Here is a 26,069-nt window from a genome sequence, read left to right as displayed (position 1 = left end):
CTGTTGTGGTTCAATGTTTTTATTCCTTGGACCACTTTCATTTAATCCTGACCACTGCAGACCAGAAACACATAACTGATGATGATGATGATGATGATGATGATGATACCTTACAACATAAAAAGTTGTGACTTTCAACAGGTAGGGAAATGGGGAGGTGGAGGTATCCCAGCGTAGACAAGCCTGGTCCTGCAGCCATAGAGGCACTGGTCACACAGACCTGCCTGTTCACACATGAAGCTGCATTTCTGAAGATGCTGTGACCGAGTTATTAAGCCTTAACAATTTGGTCCTTTACCCTTTTTATGCTTTCAAATCATGAACGATAAAATGCTCACCTCCTTCACACCACAACTGTGGGAAAACAAATACACAAGGAAAATGTTTAAACAAAAACCTCACAAATCCTAAATTTCAGATAAAAGAGAAACACGCTGCTGTGAAGAAATACCTTTTTTTGCTGTATGTCATATAGGAGATGCATGTATATGAAAAGTTAATATAACAATATAACAGAAGAATTGTTGTGATGTGAAGTGCACTTAGCACAGATTATATAACTGGGACAGTGATTTGAGTTGATCGTTGCCTGGATCAGGCTAGACTAATTGACAGACTTTATAAATAAACAAGACAGACTATTCACACATGTACTGAATTGAATTTAATTTGCGTGTATCACATTCTTCCTCCTAATCATCATAGATACAGACTTGATCTGAACAGGAACACCATTCTGAGTCCAGGTGTTCCAGTGGATATGTGGTTGAGTTGCCCGGTCATCATCTGAAGGAGAACCATTTAGATTTGCTTGTCCGCACTGGTTAAACCACCATCCTGTGCTGTTCTGATAGAGGCTACAGTTTTCCACAGCTTTTCCATCAAAGGTGCAGAAAGGATTGCAGCCATCATTATCCACATCAGACGTGCTGAAAGGGGCAGTGTCCTGATTCTGCTCTTGATCATATCCACGGAAGGCATCACCTGTAAAACCATGCAATCATGATTAAGGAAGCTGTAGAAATGAATAATGACAGTACAGTGGCTATAAGAAGTTTACAACCCTCTGTTAAAATGGCAGGTTTTGTAAGACCACAGCAAACAAATATGTAAGGAGAAAAAAAGAATAAGAAATGTAGAACAAGATGTTACATAAGTGCACACCCTTAAACCAATACTTCAGCTGGTTTAGAAGCACCACTTTATGTAATTATAGCATTCACCCTTCATGGGTAGAGTGGGCCTATGAGTCAGCATGGCTGACCTTGTCTTGGTACTCTTACTTGCAAAAGTGTTAAGAATCTCTCCGCACTCTTCAGTTCAACACACAGAACTATTTATTAGAGGTGTAAGTCTTCACTGGTCTTACAATTCAATTTGATTATGATTATCAATGCCTTGATTATCGATGCATCACGGTACATCCGATATATTTTTATACATTATATGACATGATGTTTTCAAATACAAGAGTTAAATTTGCTTAGATGCTTTGATTTGCTACAATCAGAACAAAAACATCATGTAGTTCTCTGGACATTTTGAAGGGGCAGACACTAGCTTGCACAACAATATGACATGGCACACGGTGTTCAAAGTACTTTTGTGGTCATTGTGTTGAAATGTAAAATTCATCTACATCTTCTACAAGTCACATCTGGGCAAAAAGTGACTGGAATAATTTCCTTCACCTTGACCAAAGCCCAAGCTGTATAAAAGTTCCTGTTGAAGTTGAGCTTTTGTCGTTATTGTCATTTCAGCTATATACATGTTAGACAGTACATAGTGAAACAAAATATTGTTTCTCCAGAACCTGGTAACATTTGAACGATTAGACAAAGTTACATACTGACATAAAGTGCACGTGTGCAACACAGACAAACCGGGCTACAAAATGTGCAAACAGGGGGCACAGGCAGTGCAAGAATAACATTTAACAAAAAACATGTAGACAACAATGAGGTGAAATTAATAATAAATGTGCAAAGTCAAATAGTGCAAATTTTGCTGTGCCAAAATTGAATGATACATTAATAGATTATATTAAGTATAGATAATATTACAATATAACAGAGGTAATGCGAGTGTAAATAATAATAATAATAATAAAGTGAAGTGATTGTCACATGTGATACACAGCAGCACAGCACACAGTGCACACAGTGAAATTTGTCCTCTGCATTTAACCCATCACCTGAGTGAGCAGTGGGCAGCCATGACCGGCGCCCGGGGAGCAGTGTGTGGGGACGGTGCTTTGCTCAGTGGCACCTCAGTGGCACCTTGGCGGGTCGGGATTCGAACCGGCAACCTTCTGATTACGGGGCCGCTTCCTTAACCGCTAGGCCACCACTGCCCCATGTGTGTGTGTGTGTGTGTGTGTGTGTGTGTGTGTGTGTGTGTGTCAGTCCAGAGGAGTGAGTCCCTGAGTGTTCAGGTGTCTGATGGCTTGAGGGATGAAGCTGTTGCAGAGTCTGGCAGTGAGGGCCCTAATGCTTCGTTACCTTTTTCTGGATGGTAGGAGGGTGAAGAGTGCATGTGAGGGATGCATAGATTTCTTCACAATGCTGGTGGCTTTCCTGATGCAGCATGTGTGGTAAATGTCCCTTATTGAGAGAATAGATACTCAGATGATCTCAGCTGTCCTCACTATCAGCTGTAGGGTATTGCGGTCTGATATGGTGCAGTTCCCAAACCAGATAGTGATGCAGCTGGTTAGAATGCTCTCAAAGGTCCCTGTACTGAAGGTGGTGAGAACGGGTGGTGGGAGATGGGCTTTCATCAGCCTCCACAGGAATAAGAAACGCTGCAGGGCTTTCTTGGCTGTTGAGCTGAAGTTCTCATCTATGATGAACACTGAGGAACACCATTTTTGATGATCTCCACACAGGAACAGTCGATGATCAGTAATGAGTGGACACCTCCATTGTCTTCTGAAGTCAACAATCATCTCCTTTGTTTTGGCCATTTACATTTACAGCATTTATGAGGCGCCCTTATCCAGAGTGGCTTACGATCAGTAGTTACAGGGACAGTCACCCTGGAGCAACTCAGGGTGACTGTTGACTGTTGACTGTGACTGTTTGTCTTGCTCCGGGACACAATGGAAGTGAGGGAGATTTGAGACTGGGACTTCTGGTTCATAGGCGATTGTGTTACCCACTAGGCTACTACCACCCTTTCTTATTTTTTATTCTTTTTATGGCCACGTTCAGAATCAGTGATGGTTGTCATGGTTGTCTGGATCCACAGCCTTAACTGTACGAAAAGTTTTCCTCTCGTCTGCCGTGATTAGGAGCACTTCTCCAATGCTGATCCTCGACGCTTGTGGCAGGGCATTCAGGCCATTACAGACTATAAACCCAGCAACTCAGCCCCCACAACCACAAATATCCTCTTTCTGAATGAGCTTAATGACTTTTATGCTCGCTTTGAAAGAGACAACAAGCAACCTACTGTCAAGATCACCTCATCTACCGACCACTCGCCCATCATACTCACCTCCTCAGATGTTTGCACTGCACTGAGTCGGATCAACGCGCGCAGGGCTGCCGGACCAGACGGCATCCCGGGGAGCGTACTTAGAGCATGTGCAGAGCAGCTCGCTGGCGTATTCACGGACATTTTTAACATGTCTCTCGCCCAAGCAGCTGTTCCAACATGCCTCAAATCTACCTCCATTACCTCCAGTGCCGAAACATTCTAGCCCAACATGCCTGAATGACTACCGCCCTGTAGCACTCACACCCATAATCATGAAGTGCTTCGAGCGGTTAGTCCTGGCACATCTGAGGGACTTTCTCCCACCAACTCTGGACCCACACCAGTTTGCGTACCGCAGCAATAGGAGCACAGAGGATGCAGTCTCCATAGTGCTGCACTCTGTACTCACACACATGGACAAGCAAAACACATATGCATGGATGCTGTTTGTTGATTTCAGCTCAGCATTTAACACTGTCATCCCCTCTAAATTAATCTCTAAACTTAGAGCCCTGGACATCAACACCTCACTTTGCAACTGGATTATGGACTTTCTGACCAGCAGACCACAGCATGTAAGGTCAGGCCGCATCCGCTCCACTACTGTCATGCTCAACACTGGTGTACCACAGGGCTGTGTGCTGAGCCCCTTCCTCTACTCCCTCTTCACCCATGACTGCCGACCTATGCATGGATCAAACTCCGTTATTAAGTTTGCAGATGACACCACGGTAATAGGTCTCATCGACAACAACGATGAGACTGCCTACAGGGAGGAGGTCCAGCATCTGGCCACTTGGTGCACAGAAAATAACCTTCTCCTAAACACCACCAAGACCAAGGAGCTCATTGTGGACTTCAGGAGGGAGAGAAGAGGCTCGCATGATCCCATCCACATCAATGGGATGACTGTGGAGCCTGTTACATCCTTCAAGTTCCTGGAGACCCACATCTAAAAAGAACAAGCTACCCACTACCATCCTGTTGAACTTTTACCGCTCTACAATAGAGAGCATCCTTACCAGCTGTCTCACAGTGTGGTATGGAAGCTGCACTGTTGCTGAGCGTAAGGCGATGCAGCGGGTGGTGAAAACTGCCCAGCGCATCACAGGGACTCCACTTCCATCCATTGAGGAAATCCAGAGGAAGCACTGTCTGCGTCGAGCTCACAGTATTCTTAAGGACTCCTCCCACCCGGCCCACGAACTGTTCTCTCTCCTGCCTTCAGGCAGACGGTTCAGGCTACCACGGACAAGAACCAGCAGACTTAGGAACAGCTTTTTTCCCCAGAGCTGTTTCCTTGCTGAACTCCTCTGCCCCCCCCCCATACACTCCTGATAATCACTGCACTGTACTACTCCTGCACATATCACTTTGTCCTGCACATATCACTTTATGTATATATATATATATATATATATATAACTTATTTGAACTGTATCCTGCACTTTCTGCTTATTGCATTTCTGGTAGACCTAAACTACATTTCGTTGCCCTGTACTTGTACATGTGTAATGACAATAAAGTTGAATCTAATCTAATCTAATTAGACACAGCAGTTTATCACTGGAAGGAGGGTTGGATTACCTAGCAGTCACAGTGTTCTGTTTCTTGGATCATGCGTAGAAGTCATTCAGCGCATCTGGCAGAGGTTATACTAACATACGTCTGCAGTCATCCACAGCTTCTGGTTTGATCTTGTTCTGATGGACTTAAAGACTGTAAAGTCATCAGTGCATTTGCTGATGTAGCTGTTCACTGATATCGTGTATTCCTCCAAGTTGATGGTGTTGTCGCCGTTGGTTGCAACCTCCCTAAACATTTGCCAGTCAGTCTTGAAGAGAAGGAATGGCTTCTGCCATCGCAGGTTCTCACCTGCTTCAGAATCGGTTTTGTGCATCTGACGAGCGGTATGTATGCTGGAATTAGCATAACAGTGATGTGGTCTGATAGGCTGAGATGGGGGTCAAGATGCAGTGTGTTATCCTCTCTCGTCGCAAAATCTACAGTACAGGCAAAAAGTTTGGACACATCTTCTCATTTTCTTTATTTTCATGACCATTTACATTGGTAGATTCTCACTGAAGGCATCAAAACTATGAATGAATACATGTGGAAATATGTACTAAACAAAAAGTGGAGACCTGGCCTCCACAGTTACCCGGACCTGATCCCAATCGAGATGGGTTTTTTTTGTTAAGTACATAACTCCACATGTGTTCATTCATAGTTTTGATATCTTCAGTGAGAATCGACCAATGTTAATGGTCATGAAAATAAAGAAAACACATTGAATGAGAAGGTATGTCCAAACTTTTGGCCTATACATGTTGATAGAATTTAGGGAGAACTGACTTCATATTTGCATGTTTGAAATCTCCTGAACTGTCCGACAGGGTGTGCATTCTGCAGATCGCTAATATGAATGTACAGCATTCAGAGCGCCTCCTTTGCATTAGCACTTGGTGGAATTTACAATTCAATTATAAAAACTGAGGTGAATTCTCGCCAGTAAATAAAAAAAGTCACAAATTCCACCAGCGCTGAACAGTAGCTAGAGACTACCACAGAGTTCTGGCACCATCCTGTGTTGATTTAAACACAAGCCGCTGCCGTGGGTCTTACTGCACAGTGCTGCATTCCGGTCGGCATGAAATGTTGTAAGCCCATCCAGCTCAATGGCATCATCCGGAATTCTGTCACTGAGCAACGTCTCAGTAAAAACAAAGATGCAGCAGTCTTTATATTCCCGCTGGGTAGTCCACTGTAGCTTGATGTATTCCAGTTTAATGTCCAGGTATCGGACGTTGGATAATAGAGCTGACGGGAGGGCCGGTCAGCTGGGATTAGCTCTTAGCCTAACACGGATCCCCACACTTTCGGTTTCTCGTACACCGTGTGCAGCGGCATTTCCCTCAGTCACCAACTTCAGGCAACACCGGGGCCTGGAGGTCAGCTCTCTGCAGCAGTCCGGGCGCGCACAGTTTTTCACTTAATTCATCCTGTATGTCAGCAGGATGACGAAGCTGGATGAGTTTTTTTGTAGACATGGACATCGTTTTCCCCAATACCCATGTGTCTCTTTCGTTGCGCTGAAAAAAAAAAGAATACAAAAAAACCCACCATTGTGGAACCAGAGAGGCCGCTGTGAGCTACTGTTGCGCTGCCATCTTACCGGAAGCATGAACGTGGGATTCTTTTGGTGTTTTTGTTTGGAATTGTGGTTTGCTACCCTACCCTATAGTCCAGACAAATTGAGAACTCAGAAAATTGTTCTCACATTTAGTACACAGTTAGTACTTGCCAGAAATGTTTGCAGCTCCTTCAATGTTGCTGTAGGTCTCTGTTGCTACCTGACCAGTTTTCAGACATTTTGGAGGGATGTCAGGTTTTGGCAAAGTCACTCTTGTCCTATAGTTTCTCCACTTTTGATGCCTGTCTTCATTGTGTTGCATGGTATACATAATGTTGTAACCTTGACACCCTTTCCTGGTTGTTACCTTTTAAACGTGAGATCCTTTTGATGCTTTGTAAATTCTCTTTTCACCATGGATTTTGCTGTTTTATTTGGGGTTAATCCTCTGTCTTGTAATGGAAGGTATATACCCAAGAAGGCTGAATGCTGTAAATTAATCAAAAGGCTTCAACAAAGAATTACTTTAAGGGTGAGCACACTGTGCAACCAGCATTTGTACTTTTGTAATTTTTGTGTTTTTCTGACCTGCGCTGCCTGCATATCTGCCTAGATGAAGCGTGAAGAAAGTACTCTCATCCTCAACCCAGAATTGATCATAGGAGGCATATGTGGTTATGTCTTCTTTTGAGACCAGGGCAATGTGGAGCTGGAAGTGGGTATTCCTCTGGCTGACAACACTGAACACCTTTCTGAGACCCAACCAGTGTTCACCTGCACAGCCAGAGAGAATACTGTTTCCTTCAGATACTTTTTTAAAATTACATGGACTTGACTCCTTAGGAATGGGTGACACTGACCAGGAAGGTGTCCAAATCCCTCAAGGTAATCTGACCACATTCGCTTGAAGTCAGTAAGACCATCAGTCCTCCTCTGTATGACTGTCCACCCACCATCCATATAATCCATCTCACAAAACACCTGAATTAAAACATACATGCATTTTACAGTCATTTCTACTGCATGGTGGAATTCAGACAATATGTATTTCTGAACTAATTGATCTGCAGATCTGACAGGTGTCCAGTACAAAAGTAGCTGATTAAACCAATACATAACTGATAATTACCTCAAATGGATAGTGTGCATTTTCCGGGTGGATTATATAGATTCCACTGGGTACTTTGGAAACTGCAGGACTCAGAGTTTCCTTTATCACTGAACAGTCTTGTCCTTCAAAAGTGAAATCATTGGAATTAGTTTGATGAATCAACCCTGAGAAAAGAGTGTGAGGGATGCACTCACTTTTGTGATAATAATTTCTTTGGCTACCCTACCCTACCCTATAGTCCAGACAAATTGAGAACTCAGAAAATTGTTCTCACATTTAGTACACAGTTAGTACTTGCCAGAAATGTTTGCAGCTCCTTCAATGTTGCTGTAGGTCTCTGTTGCTCCCTGACCAGTTTTCATACATTTTGTTTTTCATACATACTGTTTTTACTTGGTTTTATGTAAATTACATTCCAGGTGCTATTGAAATAAAGCTCCTTCTCCTTTTCCTGCACCACCCAGAATGGCCTATATGTTCTTTAACCAATGAATACTCCACATTACACAAACATTAGCATAAACATGTACAGACAACCATGGAAAATATGTATAGCCTCAACAAAAAATTGTACTGAGCAGCTAGAGGTGGGCTGACAATGGCTCGAGAATATAAAAAAACACCAAATAACCAAAAAATCCACAACAATATTCTACCTGACAAATGCATTAACATTTAAATCAATGTGATTATTATTTATTTTATGAAGAACATTTCTAAAGCGTTGGTGAGGAGAAATTTTTAGGTTTAATGTAGACATGTCAAAATTAATGCATTAATGTTGATATGTTAAACAAGTAAAAAAATATTAATAGCATATTGTGTAAATGGACTTTAGAGGCTGGTGCTTGAACCATGTTTAAAAAGTTTTTATCTTCTTTCTGCCACAAGAAAGACACAATTTGTATCCACAATTGAAATGAATAAAAGAAGCAGCAGACCACAAAACCAATACTGTAAAAAATGAAAAACTATAAAATACTTTTTTTAAATTATTTTTAAGATTAATGCCAAATAGCATTATTAAAAACTCATGAACTTACGCATACAATAGTTATGTGTCTTCAGTTTTGTACTATTAAGCAAAAATTGCAAGACCCATGAATGACTAGGTGCGTCCAATCTTTTGACTGGTGGTGTAACTCACCATGCCATAAAAATGAGGAATGCACTTTAAAAATATTTTCACACTTCCTGCTGGTGTTAAGTAGCCCCCCCAGGTCACACTTCAGAAACTACAGGCCACACCTCTAGGCCAGTGTGCATGACATAGGCATGTGTTGGAACATTTGGAAGTGTTGAGTGGAAGGCATGAGGGAAGAGAACTGATTGTAGGAATGAACCAGTCCATGATGGAAAAAGAGCTTTATATGCTAATTCAGCATCTTAGGGCTGTTTAGGAAAATAAAGGGTGTGTCTTCTTGACCACAAACTGCCTACAGCTTTATTAGCATTAGTGAGTTGTTGCCTGATGCTGCAGTTATATAATTTTTCCATCTCAGTCCTGTCATCCCCTGTTGTTTCTGAGGTCAATTACCATGCGAGTGAACAGACTTTACAGACAGGCTTTCTGTCTGACCCCTCTGAACATCTGAGCTGAGAATGCTGACTTTGGACACAAGTTCCATCACCTGGAAATGCAAAAATCACATGAAACCATGGGGAAAATGCACGAGTAAGTTAAAAATTATGAGATTCTCACCTGGTTGGAAAGAAATTCTAATGATCTCTGCTGTTCATCTATTAATTCTCTAATCATCTTTCTTGTACTCCTTGTGTACAACACCAGGGACTGTTCAAGATTACCTGCTCAAAATATACATATTTTGCTAAATATTTCTTAGCAAAAATACACACACAATCACAGCTCATGGCATTCAAGGCATGTATCACCCACTTCTGAATAAATGATGATCTAATCAAAACCGCAAATTTAAAATATGTGGAATGCGTTCCTTTTTCTACACTAATAAAAATATATCCACAAACCAATTATTTGATGGTGATCTGACAAATGTTTTAGAAAATAAATTCCAAATCTACAAACAAATTGTTTCATTTGTTCATTAGGTAGTTATGTTTTGTTATAAGTTAAAAGTTATAAGTGCCCCAGCATGCACTGCAGGATCACCTCTTATACAGAGCAGTTATAAGGATTATACGTACTACAGAGCAAGTCCTTTTCTTCTCCCATTAGTCCAGCTGCCATCTCACAGGGCATTGTGCACTTTTCCTGCACAGAAGAGAGCTTACCAGGGCCTTTAACTGAAACTTCTTCCTCTGTCACTGACTGTTTTTCAGGCATTTCTGTTTCATCCTGCATATAACATGTTGTCATAGTAGTTAATTCAGTCTTATGCTGTATTCAGCCGAGACTGTCAGCAAAATGTCACCAGCCTCTGATAATGCAGAGTTTATTGAGTCTGTTGTTAAGTTGATTGAATGACCCAGTAATATAGAATCACAATCTCATACACAGCATGGTTTTTGAGGTGTTCCAAGAAGTCCAAAGAAGCAATGCTAGAAAATTAACCACAGGGTCCTGGGCACCCAAGACTCATTATTGTGCATAAGGAGTAAATATTAGCCTGTCTGGTCTGATCCCACCAAAGGGCTATTAGCTACTCCAAATAGGTGTCTGAAGGTTCAATTGAGCATCTATTCAATTGAGCATCTATGGGATGTTTTGGAGAAAACAAAGTTCTTAAATGATCTGCTACAAATGTCTTGGTACTACTACCTCAATGGATCACAGCAGTTCTGGCTCTACAAAGTATACCTATGAACTTATTTTGTTAATGTAACCCTCTATTCGTCAAACATTGATTTGCTTAAAGCATTTTTCCTTTTTTTTCATGTAGAGAAAGAGACTCTGTTCTCCTATTGTTCTCTGAGCAGCAATACAATACTGTTCTCCATTTGTAGACATTTGCTTGTAGTTTAGAGAGACCAACCCCCAGCTCTTCTAGCACATATTTAAATATCAACATTAACATTATGTAAACATTGTGTGTTTTACACTTTTAGTCCTTTTCTGAATAAATTTCTATTGCTGGAACAACGGTAATGTCTATTAGCACATTTTTGGCTATGTTGTCAGCATTGTTATGTATAGTATGATGAACCAGAACATTAATGAGAACAAACTAGAACACTAGCTTCATGGGACACTAAACCAGCATAGACCAGACTGGAAATTCAAATAATTATAATTAATAACATTTACCACAAGGCTAAGAATATATGAACTGTATTTAAGTGTAATTTTCAAAATGTATCATACATATGCATGCCGTTTGAGACATTACTCATACATTACTACATACAAATGTAATTTATGTATTGATTAAAGAAAAAAACTTACCACAGTGAATTTTACTGATGCACTGATGATTTGTAAGAGTGACAGAATAATGATCCAGATCATTTTTATTTACTTTACTGACCAGTACAGCTAATGCGGAACCTCAGGTCTCAACAGACACAAAGCAAAAAAGATCCCATGAGCATCTGGTATAGAGTATGAAAAGCAGATGTTGAAAGGAAATGTGACACGTGTGAGATGCAGGACACTGGCTTCCTGGAGGGGGGGGCCACTGTGTAGATTCCTTTTTGCCAAACTGTTGCTTGCAAAAAACAAGTGTTTATTTATATTAGAGACTTGCATTATATGAATGGTGGTGATAACACCTCCAGTAAATCATTTTATTCACTTTCAGGTCAATGCCATGGAGAGTTTTTGCCCAAGCATTTTATTTTAATCAGAAGTTGGACACAAACTTCATGTCAATATGTTCACATGAAGAAAAGTTAAATATTATATGTGATATATATTTCCAGTTTATCAGTCAACTTTATTTGTTATGTTTAATATTTTTGTATGATCCTTGTGTGAATTTACAGACATTGCACAACTATGGATATTAGACAGCTTGGGGTACTGCATTTATCAGTAGGATAAACACAGCGTTTACATTTACTACAGAGCACACATTATTGAGAATAGGAAAAAATAGATATTTTGTGAGTGTGACACCATGGGCGCCCCTCCATCTTTTGTTTATGTACAATAGTGCAATAGTAAATACAATAGTAAATACAAAGTACTTACTAAAGTACAATAGTAAATACAATGTTAACTTCACGCACATATTCAAGGACAAATGTGCCATTTTTAAACTAATTACTGTACGCCATTGTAGCACTCATTGGAAAGCAGTGTTAAAGGAGTGCGCTCCCATTCCGGGATCATTTTAGGTCCTGTTTGCAAGTAATTATCTGTTGTTTAAGGTAACATTGCATGTTGAGTGACCCATGTTTGCTAGGTCTGTCTAAAATGTGAAATTATGGTAAATAGTTTTGTGTGTTCAGTGGAAGGCTGATGGTACAGTAATTTGTTGAGTTTCATATGACCGCATCACCCCAATGTAATTGTACTGAGTGAAATGTTCCAATCAGGAGCGGAGTTTTGTTACCATTTAAAAGGGAGGCACCAGTACTCAGGAGGATGAATATTAACTTCTCTGCCCAAGAGTTAAAAAGGCTCAGTTGTGAGAGGTTCACTTCTGAGCAGTGATCTCTCTTTTTAGGCCTTTTCTTGATGGCTTTGATGGACCACACCAGCCATCTTCCTATTTGCCCCTGCCCGGTTCAGCCCGGCCTCCTTTCCCGTGACAGCCTCCTGCCATGCTGCCACACATGTTCCCCCTCACCTTCAGTCTCCCTCCCTCAGGTCAAGCGCCTCCGGTCCTCCTCTCCAGCTAGTCCAGTGCCCATTCCCCTTGCTGCAACTTTTTCTCAAGCTTCCAGCATGACTGTGAGTGCGTACCTGAATTTGCATGATTACATCTTTTACATTTCTTCCCAGTTGTCAAGTGATGTAAAGTGGTGGTAGTAGACTAGCAGGCAACACACTTGCCTAAGACTATTTAACTATTTAAATAGTTCAAATTGGTTTGACTTGACTGTGGCAGAAGACCACAGTCACAGGTTCAAACCCCATTTACTACTATTGTTTCCCTGAGCAAGACACTTAAGAGGGAGATCCTTTTTCTCCTTGGCTTTTAAATCTGTCTGAGATGTTGGTTTTACTATTTTATTCTGGTCATTATTATTTTATTGTTTTATTCACTGTCTATCTCTTTTTGTTTTGTCTATGTACAGAACTTTGGTCAACTGCATTGTTTTAAAGTGCTTTAGAAATAAATTTGAAGTTGAACTTGAAAGTTATTGGCTTGAAAGATATTGGCCCACCAAAGCCATGACCACCATGGCCACCATAGTACAGACAGCAAGGTACAGGTACAGTAGCATATATTTGTTTTAAATTGCATGCTGCTTAAATGAAAACCATGATATTCTATAGTCATGAAAACACACAAAGACTGTTGAAAACCAAACTGAATAAAAGTAGATTTAAATATTTGAACATAAGGCAAGCATAAAAGCTTGGACCTGTGTAGTCAGGGGGTTCAGCAATGCCACTATGGGCTGATATTGGGCAAGTATATGGGCCAGTAATACTGCATTCAAATTAGAGGTGGGCATAGATTAATTTTCTTAATCTAGATTAATCTCACTGTAATCTTGGAATTAATCTAGATTAATCTAGAGTAAGCGAAATTCATTTAGATTCTAGATATATCAGAATATGTGTGCTACCCAAATAATGACTAAAAGTAAGTCTTTGAGAACGGGTTTCTCAAGCCAGGTGGCGCATTAGACCAGGGGCTCATCTCCTGTTTCCAAAATGCATCACAAACTGCTTGAGAAAGCTGTTCTACTATGATAATTGGTGATGAAAATAAATTATGTTCAATAAGATGTACTTGTGTTTATCAACTGTTTATTCAGTTAAATAGCTGCATCCATGTTACAACGTCAAGTTTGATGTGGTAATTTCACAGTTTGAAGACTCGTATACAGTGCAATTCGACTAGGTATACATCCGCACTAAAATATCAAGGTGAAAGTCATCATAGTGTAGCGGTTCTTCTTTTGCGTTGTGTAACTTTTTGATTTCGTTTCTTGAACCACAAATGATGAGCTGACACCCAAGAGATTTTCTGTGCAAAGTGTATTCTGTACAAAAAGAGTCAGAACATCGCGTGTTTCTGCACCTCTCTCTACAATATACAGTATTAAAGGAACATAAAAAAATTCACAAAATAACACACATGCAAAATATTCCTAATATGTACATAAATTAAAATGAAAGAAATAACTTTTTGCACACAAACCCCACGCACCTCTCACAGCTCACGCCATGTGTCCAAGAGACCTGAACCGGGTCTCAAAAACAAAATAAAAGTCTTTAGGAAATAAGAAACTAAAAGACACAAGAAAGAAGAAATTATAAATCTAGTGTAACCATTTAACTCCGGCACAATAGCTTGCGTAATATAGACCCAGCTCCCAACCAAACTTTGTGAATAGATTAACGGCGATATTTTTTTTATCGCCCGATAAGAGTCTCACGTTAACGCAGCACGTTAACGCAGATAACGGCCCACCACTAATTCAAATTGAATATATTTGAATCTTAATTTCACTTAATTTAAATAGTTCAAATTGAATATGACGATGACAGTGGAATCTTTTATTTGTTTTTAAATCACTAAATGGCTCGGCTCCAGCCAATTTTTCAGACCTACTCCATTCTTACACTCCACCCCGTTCTCTCATGTCTTCAGACCAGAGACTATTGTCTGTTCCTCGGTCACATTACAAGCACAGAGGCGGCTTTGCAGTGGCCGTCCCACGTCTATGGAATGCCCTACCAATCAGTGTCAGACAGGCTCCCATCTCATTTAAAAACTCACTCTTACACCCTGGCTTTTAACCCAGTGTGACGTGGTTCTTGTATGGTGTTCTTATACAGCACTTTTTACACTCCTTTGTTGTGTTAAAGTGCTTTGTAAATAAATATGGTGTAAAGGCACATGTAGGTTAGAAGAAAATGCATAAAGTATCCTTTGTGTTTGGCTTTGTAGGGTGAATTAAGTATGTAAAGGGTGTTTTGGAACACCATATGCCTTCATGGCATATCTCAACTGTAAAAGAAAAATTATGGACCAGGTAGGTATTTTTAACTTGCAGGTCACTGAAAGCACATAAGCCTTATAAGTCTTTCAAAACATGAATCCCCTTCTTTTGTCACTGAGGAAAAGAAGTAGGTACAGAACTGATCACGAGAGGAAAATTAAATATCGGCGAGTGCTTATGCCATTTGAGATGTCCATTTATAACCTTATGATTACGGCCCTGGAAGAGTCAACATCCCTGGAAGAGTGCTCAGAGAATGTGCAGATCAGCTGGCAGATGTTTTCACAACCTCTTTAAAATCTCACTGAGCACCACTGTTTTGCCTGTGCCAAAGAAGTCCTCAGTGTCATTTCTTAATGACTACTGTCCCATTGCACTTACACCCATCATGATAGAATAGAATAGAATAGAATAGAATGCCTTTTATTGTCACTGTACGCATGTACAATGAGATTAAAAGTAGCTTCTCTAGCGCAGACATACTGTATATACAATAGTGCAGAGGTACAATATACAAATAGACATAACACAATAACACAATGGAGATCATCAAGAACATACTGGTGGTTATCTAGAGACAAACCTCTCCTGGGTTCTCAACACCAGCTCAACAGGCAACAAAGATGGCAGCATCTTTACTTCCTGTGGAGGCTGAGGAAAGCCCAGCTCCCACCACCCATCCTCACCACCTTCTATAGAGGGACTATTGAGAGCATGCATCAGTTGAATAATCATTGTCTGGTTTGGGAACTGCACTGCATCAGACCGCAAGATCTGCAGAGGACAGGAGGACATCTGAGAAGATTGTTGGAAACACGCTGCATCCGGAAAGCAACCAGGATTGTGCAGGACTATACGCACCCCTCACATGCATTCTTCACCCTCCTACCAACTGGAAAAAGGTACCGAAGCATTCAGGCCCTTCCTGCCAGACTATGCAACAGCTTTATCCAGACCATGCAATGCAACAGGCCATCAGACACCTGTGACATGCTAAGATTTGCTGGGGGCAGTGCCCCTAGGAGCAGTAGGGGCAGTGGTGGGCAGTGGTGCCCACTAAGGACAGTGGTGGTCTAGCGGTTAGACCCCCATAATCAGAAGGTTGTCGGTTCGAATCTCGATCGGCCAAGGTGCCAGTGAGGTGCCACTGAGCAAAGCGCCATCCAGACACACTGCTCCCCAGGCACCTGTCATAGCTGCCCACTGCTTACGAAGGGTGATGGGTTAAAAGCAGAGGACACATTTGGTTGTGTGTGCTGTGCTGTGGTGTATTACAATAACAATCACTTCACTTTTACCACAGCAGCATTTGCACATTGTTACTCTGCACATTCATGACTTGTTTCACTGGTTTTTAGCACTGTCTGTATTGTTACAAACATACGTCAGGTCTTCAAGTCTACGGGCTTGTGCAAGATTCTCCTCCATTAGTCTCCAAGAAATAGAGTGATCAGGGTTCAACCAGGATTAAACCATATAGAGAGAGGTCTAAGGAGGAAAGCCCAAGAGTATATCTCAAAGTTCCCTTGTTGTTAAAGAAACCTCCCTTTCTTGTTAAAGGGTCTTTAATTTCAAACAAAGCTTCTTCACAGCCCATATGAATTTGGATATTATAGCAGGTAACTTTTTCCAATAACCAGCTGGAGGTGCCAGGAGAATCATAGAGGAATAAAAATTAATACAAAGAAGTATGTCCATTTTAAGTATTGATGTTTATGTGGCAGAGAGGAGCCTGCATCACCAACATAAAGCAGAATATCATCATGATATACGGTGTCCTGTATTACTAAAATAAGGAAAACAGAAGGATGTTTGAGCCCAGTGGTTTGAGAGAAAGAGAAAAGAACATTGGAGAGAGGGGACAACCCTGCCAAGTGCCCCTGAATGTAGGAAATGGTATAGACCATTGCATATAGGGCTTGGATCATTTTGATAAATTGTGAGCCTACATTAAAGTTTTCCAAAGTGGCCAAAGATAATACCACTCTAATCTATGAAACATTTTCTCCACATCTATTGAAATAACTGAGCAAGGGAGATCAATTGTATTAGTTGATTGTATTATATTATGTAAAAGATGACGTACATTATCAGATGTTAGTCGGTTCCTGATAAATCCAGTTTGATCATTATGCACTAGTCTTGCTAAATATTTTTCTAAACGTGTGGTATGTACTTTGACATAGAGTTTGATGTCACCATTAAGGGAGTGAGGGGTCTATAATAACTGCACTGGTAAGGGTTTTTCTTTGGCTTAAAAAATTAGTGTTGGCAAAGGAGTTGAAAGAACCTTTTCCAAGCGCGGTATTACTCATCTCCAACAGTGGTGGGCCGAATATGTCCCAAAAGGTGAGCTATAACTCAGAGATGGAAAGTAAAGAATTACATTTACTCGCGTTACTGTAACTGAGTAGTTTTTTTAAAATAGGCAATTTTACTTAAACTCAATTACATTTTGACCCAAGTATTTTACTTCGCTACATTAGGGGAAAAAAACTGTTACTGAGTAAAAAATTAAATGCCTAAAAAAAAATTCCGCCTGAACTGAAAGGAAATTGCTCAGATTTGCACGCAGCATATTTATCAGACCGTGGACAGCAGCGCTTCACCATGAAACAAGGCATCTCCTTTGGGTCCTAGTGCTGGATAATTATCAGCCAATATATCAGAAAAAAACCTATACAACAGTTAATCAGAAAATAGCAGAATTGTATCTGGGCTAAACGCAACATAACAACCAATGAAAAGGTATCCTGGAATTCTTCACGTTATTCTGCTACTTGTAATGAAATCTCACGAAAATGTCTGACCCAAACAAAGATGCTCCGGGAAAACAATGGTAGTAAGTGTGGTTTGAACCTGGGTCTTCTGATTCATAGGCGAGTGTTTTGCCAACTAGGCTACTACCACCCAATCAAAGAGTAAGTCATATTTTGTTTTAATGTTATAACAAATTCACAATTTGTTCGACACAAATGACAACTTGGCTGCTGTTAGAGAATGTAATACAGATAATTAGTCAGTGAATCAGTTTTTCAATACTGAGTGTCTGTTTCCTAATCTTTTACAGCCTGCAGGCTGAGAGCATGTAGAACAGCCTATACAGTGCATCTGGAAAGTATTTACAGCACATGTTTTTCCACATTTTGTTATGCTACAACATTATTCCAATATGGATTAAATGCATCTTTCTCTCAGAACTCTACACACGACACCCCATAGTGACAACATGAAAAAAAGTTTACTTGAGGTTTTGGCAAAATTATTTAAAAAAAATGAGAAAGGATGTAAATCACATCCTTTGCAAAATACTTTGTCAATACATATTTGGCAACAATTAGACCCTCAAGTCTTTTTGAATATGATGCCACAAGCTTGGCATACCTATTATTGGTCAGTTTGGTCCATTCCTCTTTGCAGCATCTCTGAAGGATGGAAAGCGTTGGTGCACAGTCATTTTAAGATCTCTCCAGAGATGTTCAATCGGATTCAAGTCTGAGCACTGGTCTGGGTACTCAAGGACACAAGAGTTGTCCTGAAGCCATTGCTGATATCTTGGTTATGTGCTTAGGGTCGTTGTCCTGCTGAAAGATGAACCATCACCCCAGTATGAGTTCAGGAGCGCTCTGGAGCAGGCTTTCATCTAGGATGTTGCTGTACATTGCTGCAGTCATCTTTCCCTCTATCCCGACTAGTCTCCTGACCAGTTCCTGCAGCTGATCAACATCCCCACAGCATGATCCTGCCACCACTCATTGGGACCTTCAAAGCAGCAGAATTTTTTTCTGTAACCTTCTTGCTTGTTTTGTGCTCTGACATGAACTGTCAACTGTGGGAAAGGATAAAAACAGGTGTGTGTCTTTCCAAATGCACTGTATGTGCTTTTTGCCTGTTGCCTTACCTTGAATTTGGTAATTTTGTGGCCAACTGTGCTTAAAAATATTTAATGGGGTGGTCTGAACATAGTTTGCACATTATACTGACAAAGTTAAACTAAAATGTCTAGTGCTGTATTGGATTTATGATTAGTCATTTTGTACATCAAGTAATTGAAAGTAACTTAATAACTTTTACTCAACGTAAAGTACATTTTACTTTTTACTACATTTTACTACAAAGTACATTTTTACTTTTACTCAAGTAGATTTTATATGGGTACTTTTACTTTGGTATTTAAGCGAATTAAACATACTTTTACTTTATAAAATTGTTTCAGTACTACTACTACCCCCTCTGGGTAGAATACCGTCCCAAACTTGGGCTTTGCCTTTCTTTATAATGACAAGAGCCCTTCTCAACTCATTAAGACTTTCTGATTCCTGTCTAGTAATATAGGGAAGGTCAAGAAAGAAGTTGTTACAAGTATTAGTATCTAATGTTGCTTCAGATTTATAAGAGTGAAATAATAAGATTTAAAGGCTGAATTAATTTCACATACTATACTGTGACCCAACAATGGACAGAGAGTGATCAAAACATTGTGCAACTCAGAGAAGGAAGCAGTTGAAGCTAATATGTAATCCATTCTGCTGCCCCCAGGGAGGTGGTCCCGGACCCTCCGGCAACCATGTACACAGGGTAGTGCCATCTGGGCAAATGCAGTCCCTGCCCCTCCTCCCTGGGGTTCTGTTCAGCTGGTGGACACAACACACAAGCACGCACACACACACACACACACACACACACACACACACACACACACACACACACACACAGACAAACAAAAGAGAGGGTCATCAGGTTCCATGATCTCCAAGACTGGAGGCAGGAGAGGTGGAGCCAGGGCCCTCAAGCAGCTGACCAGCGCAGACACCCTTCTCACTGGCATCACTGAAGGGCGGCCTCTTGGAGCTTGTATGAGAGGCAGGTGGCTGGAAGGGATGGCGGTCTTGACCTGTGTTGGGCTGGACATTGCGCCTCACTGGTGGTGGTGGGTGTGTGGATGAAGTTGGTGGCAGTGTGTGTGGGGAGCTGGTGTCGGTGGCTGCCAGGAAGGGTAGACACTCTGCAACGGGCCAGGACATTGTGACTGTTGTCCTGCTGGGGAATGTCCGGGCAGAGGGTTGGTGAGTCCGTCATCCGAGTTGAAGAGGTGTGTTCCCCACAAGGTAGGACCGGCAGCGGAGTTGCTGGCTGGCGACTACCCATTGCCCTCTTCCCCCAGCGTACTCATACATAGCCATGTTCTTCCTCCTCACTTTCCACCTCACTCGCTTCTACGTTGTCGTACACACCTCATCTGAAGATCAACGCCCTGGATTGTCTCACCATGGATCGACCCATTCTCCCAGCATGCGCCAGCAAGGATGTTGTGACCAGGGGTGCTTGGCTTACCTGCGTGTTGTCTTTCCCTCTGCTTATTTTTACTGTGCTTCCTGGAATGGGCGGCTGTCACGATTCTTGTCACAAAACAGAAAATTGTAGAATCACCAGGAGAACTATTGACAATTTTGTGCTATAGGCTGTTTATAAATATATAGGCTTATTACTTTTACTAGAATACTTCTTCTACGATTATTCCTGAGAGTTATCAAAACCAAATTCTTGTGGATAGGGGTCATATTGATGCGATAGCAGACCATATGGCAGTACACCCCAATTATGGTTTCATTAAGCACAGCTGGAAGTACATTAATCGGCACTGGTCTTCCCGGGTATATTCAATTGGGAAGCCCGTTGGAGGGCAGAGCCTGTATGTCATAGAAACAAAGTTACTGGGTTTGTAACAGTTACATACCCAGAAACTTTGCCTTTCATGTCTGCTCACTAAAGTTGATGAGTTAAATGTAGAGGACACATTATGTTGTGCTGTGCTGCAGTGTTTCCCAATGACAATCAAATCGCTTTCACTTTCATATCTGCCATTGCTGACTGCTGTCCCCAACACTAATCCAGGAAGTGCCGGTGGTCTTGCATGATCATGTGTCATAGTTGAATTTATGTTGAAACCCATATCCAATAGCTCCTCCTGATTCTATTGTGGTTTGCACATGTGTTCCCATGCAAAAAAACAAAAATATACACTAGAAAGAACCGCAACAATACACTTCACTTCAAACAAACAATCACTTCACTTTCAGAGTATAACAGAGACTATTGACAGATAGTTATAATAACAAACAGAATCACTGACAGAAATAATCACATAAATGGGACAAAGCAAACAAATGTGTAATGTACACATTTAAACCTATCAAACTTTACTTGGCTGAATGATGAACGCAGGCTACACACTGCTAATTCTCTGGTCCCTCTTTAATCAATTTGGAAATTAATTCATAAAAGTCTTTATTAATTTCATAATACACAAATGCTTAAAAATAATATTTGAAATTATCAAATTAATAAAGATTACATTTGGTCTCCATGCCATATTATAGGAACCTATATAGGTTATATTACACCATGATATGGCATAGGCCATCAGACACCTAAATACTCAGGTACTTTCCAGTCAGGAAACACGCTCTACCTTCTATTTTATTACAGTTTCATTTGCATATTTGTTACTGTGCTTACCTACTTATTTTACTGGTTTTTAGTGCTGTTTGTCTTCTTTGTTGTCTAAATGTTCTCTTGTTACTGCTGCACAGCTTGTCTTGTACTGCCTTTGTCCATTGTTTATTCATTTTATGTCAGTATTTAACTTGTTTAAATGTTACTTGTAGCACCGGACAAACGTTGTTTCGATTCACTCTGTACGGTCTAACATGTACGTAGCTGAAATGACAATAAAGTTGAACTTGAACTAAATACGTGTATTACAGTTTCACAATGTGAAAGAAATGCATTTCTATTTCAGTTTCTAGAGTGGGGGGGAAGTCCCTTCCTCGTCCACTGGAAAGTACCGTGAGATCCGGGTAAAACCTATCGGCCAGCGATCATATAGGTCTTGAACCAAATACCGCCTTCATTTAATCGTGACCTAGAATTGTCGAGAATCACACGTCGTCCGAATCATTATCATACGTTAAAAAAATTCTGTTTTTTAGGGTGGTAGTAGCCCAGTAGGTGCCACACTCGCCCATGAACCAGAAGACCCAGTTACTACCATTGTGTCCCTGAGCAAGACACCTAACCCTTAGTGTCTCCAGGGGAACTGTCCCTGTAACTACTGACTGTAAATCTTTCCGTCTGAAAAATGCAGTCACCGCGAAAACTCCCTGTGACATGTCTTAACTTTCCAGTTCTCCAACTCTCAGTTCTACCCAATTCACATGATGATGACGACTATGAAGAACTAGTGGCATTAACACAACAATTACTATTATATATACATACATACATATACACACACACACACACATATACACACACACACACATATACACACACATATATATATATATAGTGAGATCCCCAAAACTCTCTCTCTCTATATATATATATATAGAGAGAGAGAGAGAGTTTGGGGATTCTCACAGTATCACAGTAGCAGTAAGAAATCCGTAGCGTTTATAAAGCGAGGTGCGTGGGGATTTGACGCGAAATGAGGAAGTGCGTGGTCTCGTTTAAATAAAACCGAGACGGCATTTCCGTCCGAGGCCATTTTCCCCGAACTGGAGAGAAGAGCACAGACGCGACATAGCGGCTCAGTTGGGTTCGGAAAAGGAAGAGACGTGGAGAACAGGTCTGGTCTTCTTATCCGTGGGCTTGGGTGTCGTGTTTTAACGCGGTGTCGTGAATCAGCAGCCGCTGTGACTGAGAACCGCAGCCGCGTCGAAATGGCGGCTGCTGACGGGCCAATGAGGAATTGTTCGGGAGGCGCTGGATCGAGACACGATTCTTTGTAATTCTTGTCTTTAATTTAACCCACAGGTCTTGGCGACACTGAAGATCTCAAGGTCGCCAAGTCTCCCTGAAAGGAGCAACATTTTCTACATTTCATTATAGGAGCTCATTTTACACCATGACAACCTAAACCCCCGACTACGGGATGTCTGACACGGGGAGAGGCTTGAATTAACATATTTATGTCGTTTTGTGGTTTCATTAATACTTTTTAGTTTTAAAATGACTGGGCACAATGTCAGATTTCCCAACATGACCTGTGACCCGGGCTGATCGCATCGTCTGTAATTAGATGCAAATTAGATCTTAATTTAATCTTGTAACGTTCCCTCCACTGTACACCTGGTTATAGTTTTAACATCCATGCTGAACCTGGTGACACGTGTTAATTCAAGCCTCTCTCACTATGCGGACATCCCAGTCATCACCAAAAAATGGAAATTCTCCAGAAGAGTTCTTTTTTAATGGGCCTGTGTCGGAGCAGTGCCCCTGCAGATCTACAGTACGACAACTCCTCCGAATTGTTCCGCATATCCACGTTCGCCAAGTTCCCTGCTTCGGTGGCTGTGACCGAGAGGAGCCTGGCCCGCGCTGGCTTTTACTACACCGGTGTTGGGGACCGGGTACAGTGTTTCCGCTGCAGTGTGACTGCTGAGAACTGGCAGTCCAATGAGTGTCCAGCAGAAAGGCACAAACAACTGTCCCCAAACTGTTCCTTCATTATGAGCCTCCCATTCACTAACCTGCTTTCCTCATCGCACTCCGCGTTCTCACCACTCCGCAGCACTTCGGGTCTCCCGCTGCCAGCACCACAGGCAGCAGTGGCAGCTGGGTCCTCAGGCCAGTTGGAGGAGCAGGTGGGCTACCTGAACATGGGCTTCTCTAATCTGGTACCATCCAGTCCACTGGCCTCCCGTGGCATTGAGGACATGTCACACCAGCGCCCTCAGACATGCCACAATCCCAGCATGCGCCGGGAACAGGATCGTCTGGACTCCTTCCAGAACTGGACCCTGTCCACAATCACCCCTGCTGAACTGGCGAAAGCTGGCTTCTACTACTTGGGCCAGGGGGACCGTGTGGCTTGTTTCACATGTGGAGGGCAGCTCAGTAACTGGGAGCCTGGCGACCGGGCGCTGTCCGAGCACCAGAGGCATTACCCAAACTGCAGGTTTGTGAGGGCAGAAAACGTCCCTGCAGGACCACTGACCAATGTGTCCAACTCTGCAATGCAGCAGTGTGAAGAACGACTTCTCACATTTGTCAACTGGCCATCCAGGATCCCAGTCAGACCAGACCAGCTGGCCAAGGCTGGCTTTTATTATGTTGGTGAGGAAATTACCCAATCTGTGTGAGTGCGTGTGTGTGTGAGAAACGGATTAATCTGATTCCCTTTGCAGGGCGCAACGACGATGTGAAATGTTTCTGCTGCGATGGAGGGCTGCGATGCTGGGAGTCTGGTGACGACCCATGGGTGGAACATGCCAAGTGGTTTCCCAGGTAACATGAGGAAATATAATGCCTGTAAGTGCAGGGTTTCATTTCTAGTCCTTTACCTCACCTTGGTATTTTGTCTCTTACACAGGTGTGAATATCTTCTACAAGAAAAAGGGCAAGAGTTTGTGCACCAGATTCAAGCCAGATTTCCAAGGCTGTTTGAACAGGTAAATATTCTGGATGTCAACTTTGATGCCATAATAAAGCAGCAACATGAAACAATTCTGATGTGACAATTTTTTGTGTTTTTTAAATGTGTGTTTTCATCAAAGTACAGTGTATTGAAATTTCAGGAAAAACTTATTTTTTCCATTTTCAGCTGTTAACCAATGGAGAAAATAATTCCCGGGAATTTGTTGACCCACCAGGTAATGATTGTGTGTTTTTAAAAAAAATAATTTTATTAATCATTTCTAATTTCTTCTGACTGATTTACAAGTAATTGAAAATGAAGTGTTTTAGTTGATCATTGTATTCTTAATATTGAGTCAAATGTTATGAAACATCAAATAAATTAACTTGTCAAGGAATTTAGTTGAACACTTGATATTGGTATATTACTATAGTCGAAACCACTGATTGTTCCCTGTTGTTGAACAGTTGTAAACCTTGGGCCTGGAGAGGAACGTTCTGAGGATGCAGTCATGATGAACACGCCCGTGGTGAAGTCTGCCCTTGAAATGGGGTTTGAACGAAGCTTAGTCAAGCAAACTGTCCAGAGCAAGATTCTCACTAGTGGAGAAAACTACAAGACTGTGCAGGAGCTGGTATCTGATCTGCTCAGTGCTGAAGATGAAAAGAGGGAAGAAGAGAGGGAGCTGTTTGCAGAGGAAATGGCTTCAGGTCTGGATTGTTATACACTGCTATTGTAAAACTGCAGATTCCTGCTAGTAATGGTCTTATAAATATGATTAAATATTGATCAGACTTTACACAGGTTTAACTCATGAGGGAATGTTTCTTTAAATAGATGGCTTTACTTTCTTGAAGAAACACCATACTGCTCTGACCCAACGGCTGAAAAGTGTGCAGAGTTTGATGGACCACCTCCTGGAAGAGAGTGTCATTTCACAGAAGGAGTATGACACAATACGCAGCAGCACCTCAGTTAAGCAGCAGACAAGTCAACTTCTAGACCTGGTCCTGTCTAAGGGGAATGCCGCAGCAGAGGTCTTCCGCAACTGGATCAAAAAGAACGATGTGTACCTCTTGAGAGAACTAATGGGTATTGGACTTTTCTTTACCAAGACAAACTTAATTAAAAACATTGGCTTCATTGTGACTATATCAGTGTCAGTCTGCTGGCCCTTTTTCAAACACCTGAAAGGTCCATATGCTACAGAAGGCCACATTACCTAAGGTGATGCAACAGCAGAGGTCGTTCATGTAGGTGTAGGTTAAGACCAAGAGCAACCAAGACACTTGAAACCATTTTTAATTCTTTTTCTCACTGCACTTTCAGCCCAGGCAAATGAAGCTGCATCACCGAGTCAAGATCTTTCAGGTATACACATGTTGAAAGACAGGCTTTTTTTTTTTTTAGATTTATCCCCAATGGCACCAGTGGAAATCAGTTCAGACTCCTGAAGCCAGTGTATTGTCCTGCTTCTGATGTGCAGCTTTTCTCTCTATGTTTCCTTTGTTTTCAGACTTGCCCATGGAGGAACAGTTGCGGAGACTCCAAGAGGAACGAACATGTAAAGTGTGCATGGACAAGGAGGTGAACATTGTCTTCATTCCTTGTGGGCATCTGGTGGTTTGTAAAGAGTGTGCACCTTCCCTGCGCAAGTGTCCCATCTGCAGAGGCCTAGTTAAAGGCACAGTCCGTACCTTCCTTTCCTAAAGCAGGTTTCTGCTCCTCACCAGCAGCTGGTTGGACCCATGAGGGCAGGGATGGTCTGGGCCAGTTTGTGGTGTTTTGTTTTATATATATATTATAAAATACTTTTGATTTAAGATTGTTGAATGTACACCATGCGCTGGTGCATGCTCTAATAAAGTAGTGAACTGCTA

At 41.5% G+C, this 26,069-nt stretch overlaps 2 protein-coding genes across 3 annotated transcripts; one reads left to right on the top strand and one right to left on the bottom strand.

Annotated features, from left to right (window-relative positions):
* Nucleotides 1-647: 647 nt before the first annotated feature.
* On the bottom strand, nt 648-10,029 carry angptl5 (angiopoietin-like 5). The gene is made up of 7 exons (XM_028982989.1): nt 9,891-10,029; nt 9,427-9,530; nt 9,262-9,355; nt 7,743-7,846; nt 7,474-7,594; nt 7,202-7,387; nt 648-984 (listed from the first exon to the last, which is right to left on the bottom strand). Exons 1-7 carry the CDS (start codon nt 10,027-10,029, stop codon nt 665-667), a joined length of 1,068 nt encoding a protein of 355 aa, XP_028838822.1. The 3' UTR covers nt 648-664.
* Nucleotides 10,030-22,241: 12,212 nt separating this feature from the next.
* On the top strand, nt 22,242-26,069 carry birc2 (baculoviral IAP repeat containing 2). 2 transcript variants are annotated; one of them, XM_028982956.1, is made up of 9 exons: nt 22,242-22,398; nt 22,587-23,888; nt 23,960-24,059; nt 24,145-24,223; nt 24,376-24,424; nt 24,657-24,899; nt 25,027-25,281; nt 25,519-25,560; nt 25,706-26,069. In XM_028982956.1, the coding sequence occupies exons 2-9, from the start codon at nt 22,994-22,996 to the stop codon at nt 25,897-25,899; spliced, it is 1,857 nt and encodes a 618-aa protein (XP_028838789.1). In that variant the 5' UTR covers nt 22,242-22,398; nt 22,587-22,993; the 3' UTR covers nt 25,900-26,069. The 2 variants fall into 2 exon arrangements, with proteins under 2 accessions (XP_028838789.1, XP_028838790.1); XM_028982957.1 differs by lacking the exon at nt 25,519-25,560.

This window comes from Denticeps clupeoides, chromosome 6 (genome assembly GCF_900700375.1).
Source record: "Denticeps clupeoides chromosome 6, fDenClu1.1, whole genome shotgun sequence".
Taxonomy (NCBI): Eukaryota; Metazoa; Chordata; class Actinopteri; order Clupeiformes; family Denticipitidae; genus Denticeps; species Denticeps clupeoides.
Note: the sequence above shows the minus strand (reverse complement) of the source record. Positions and strands in the feature narration are given on the sequence as shown.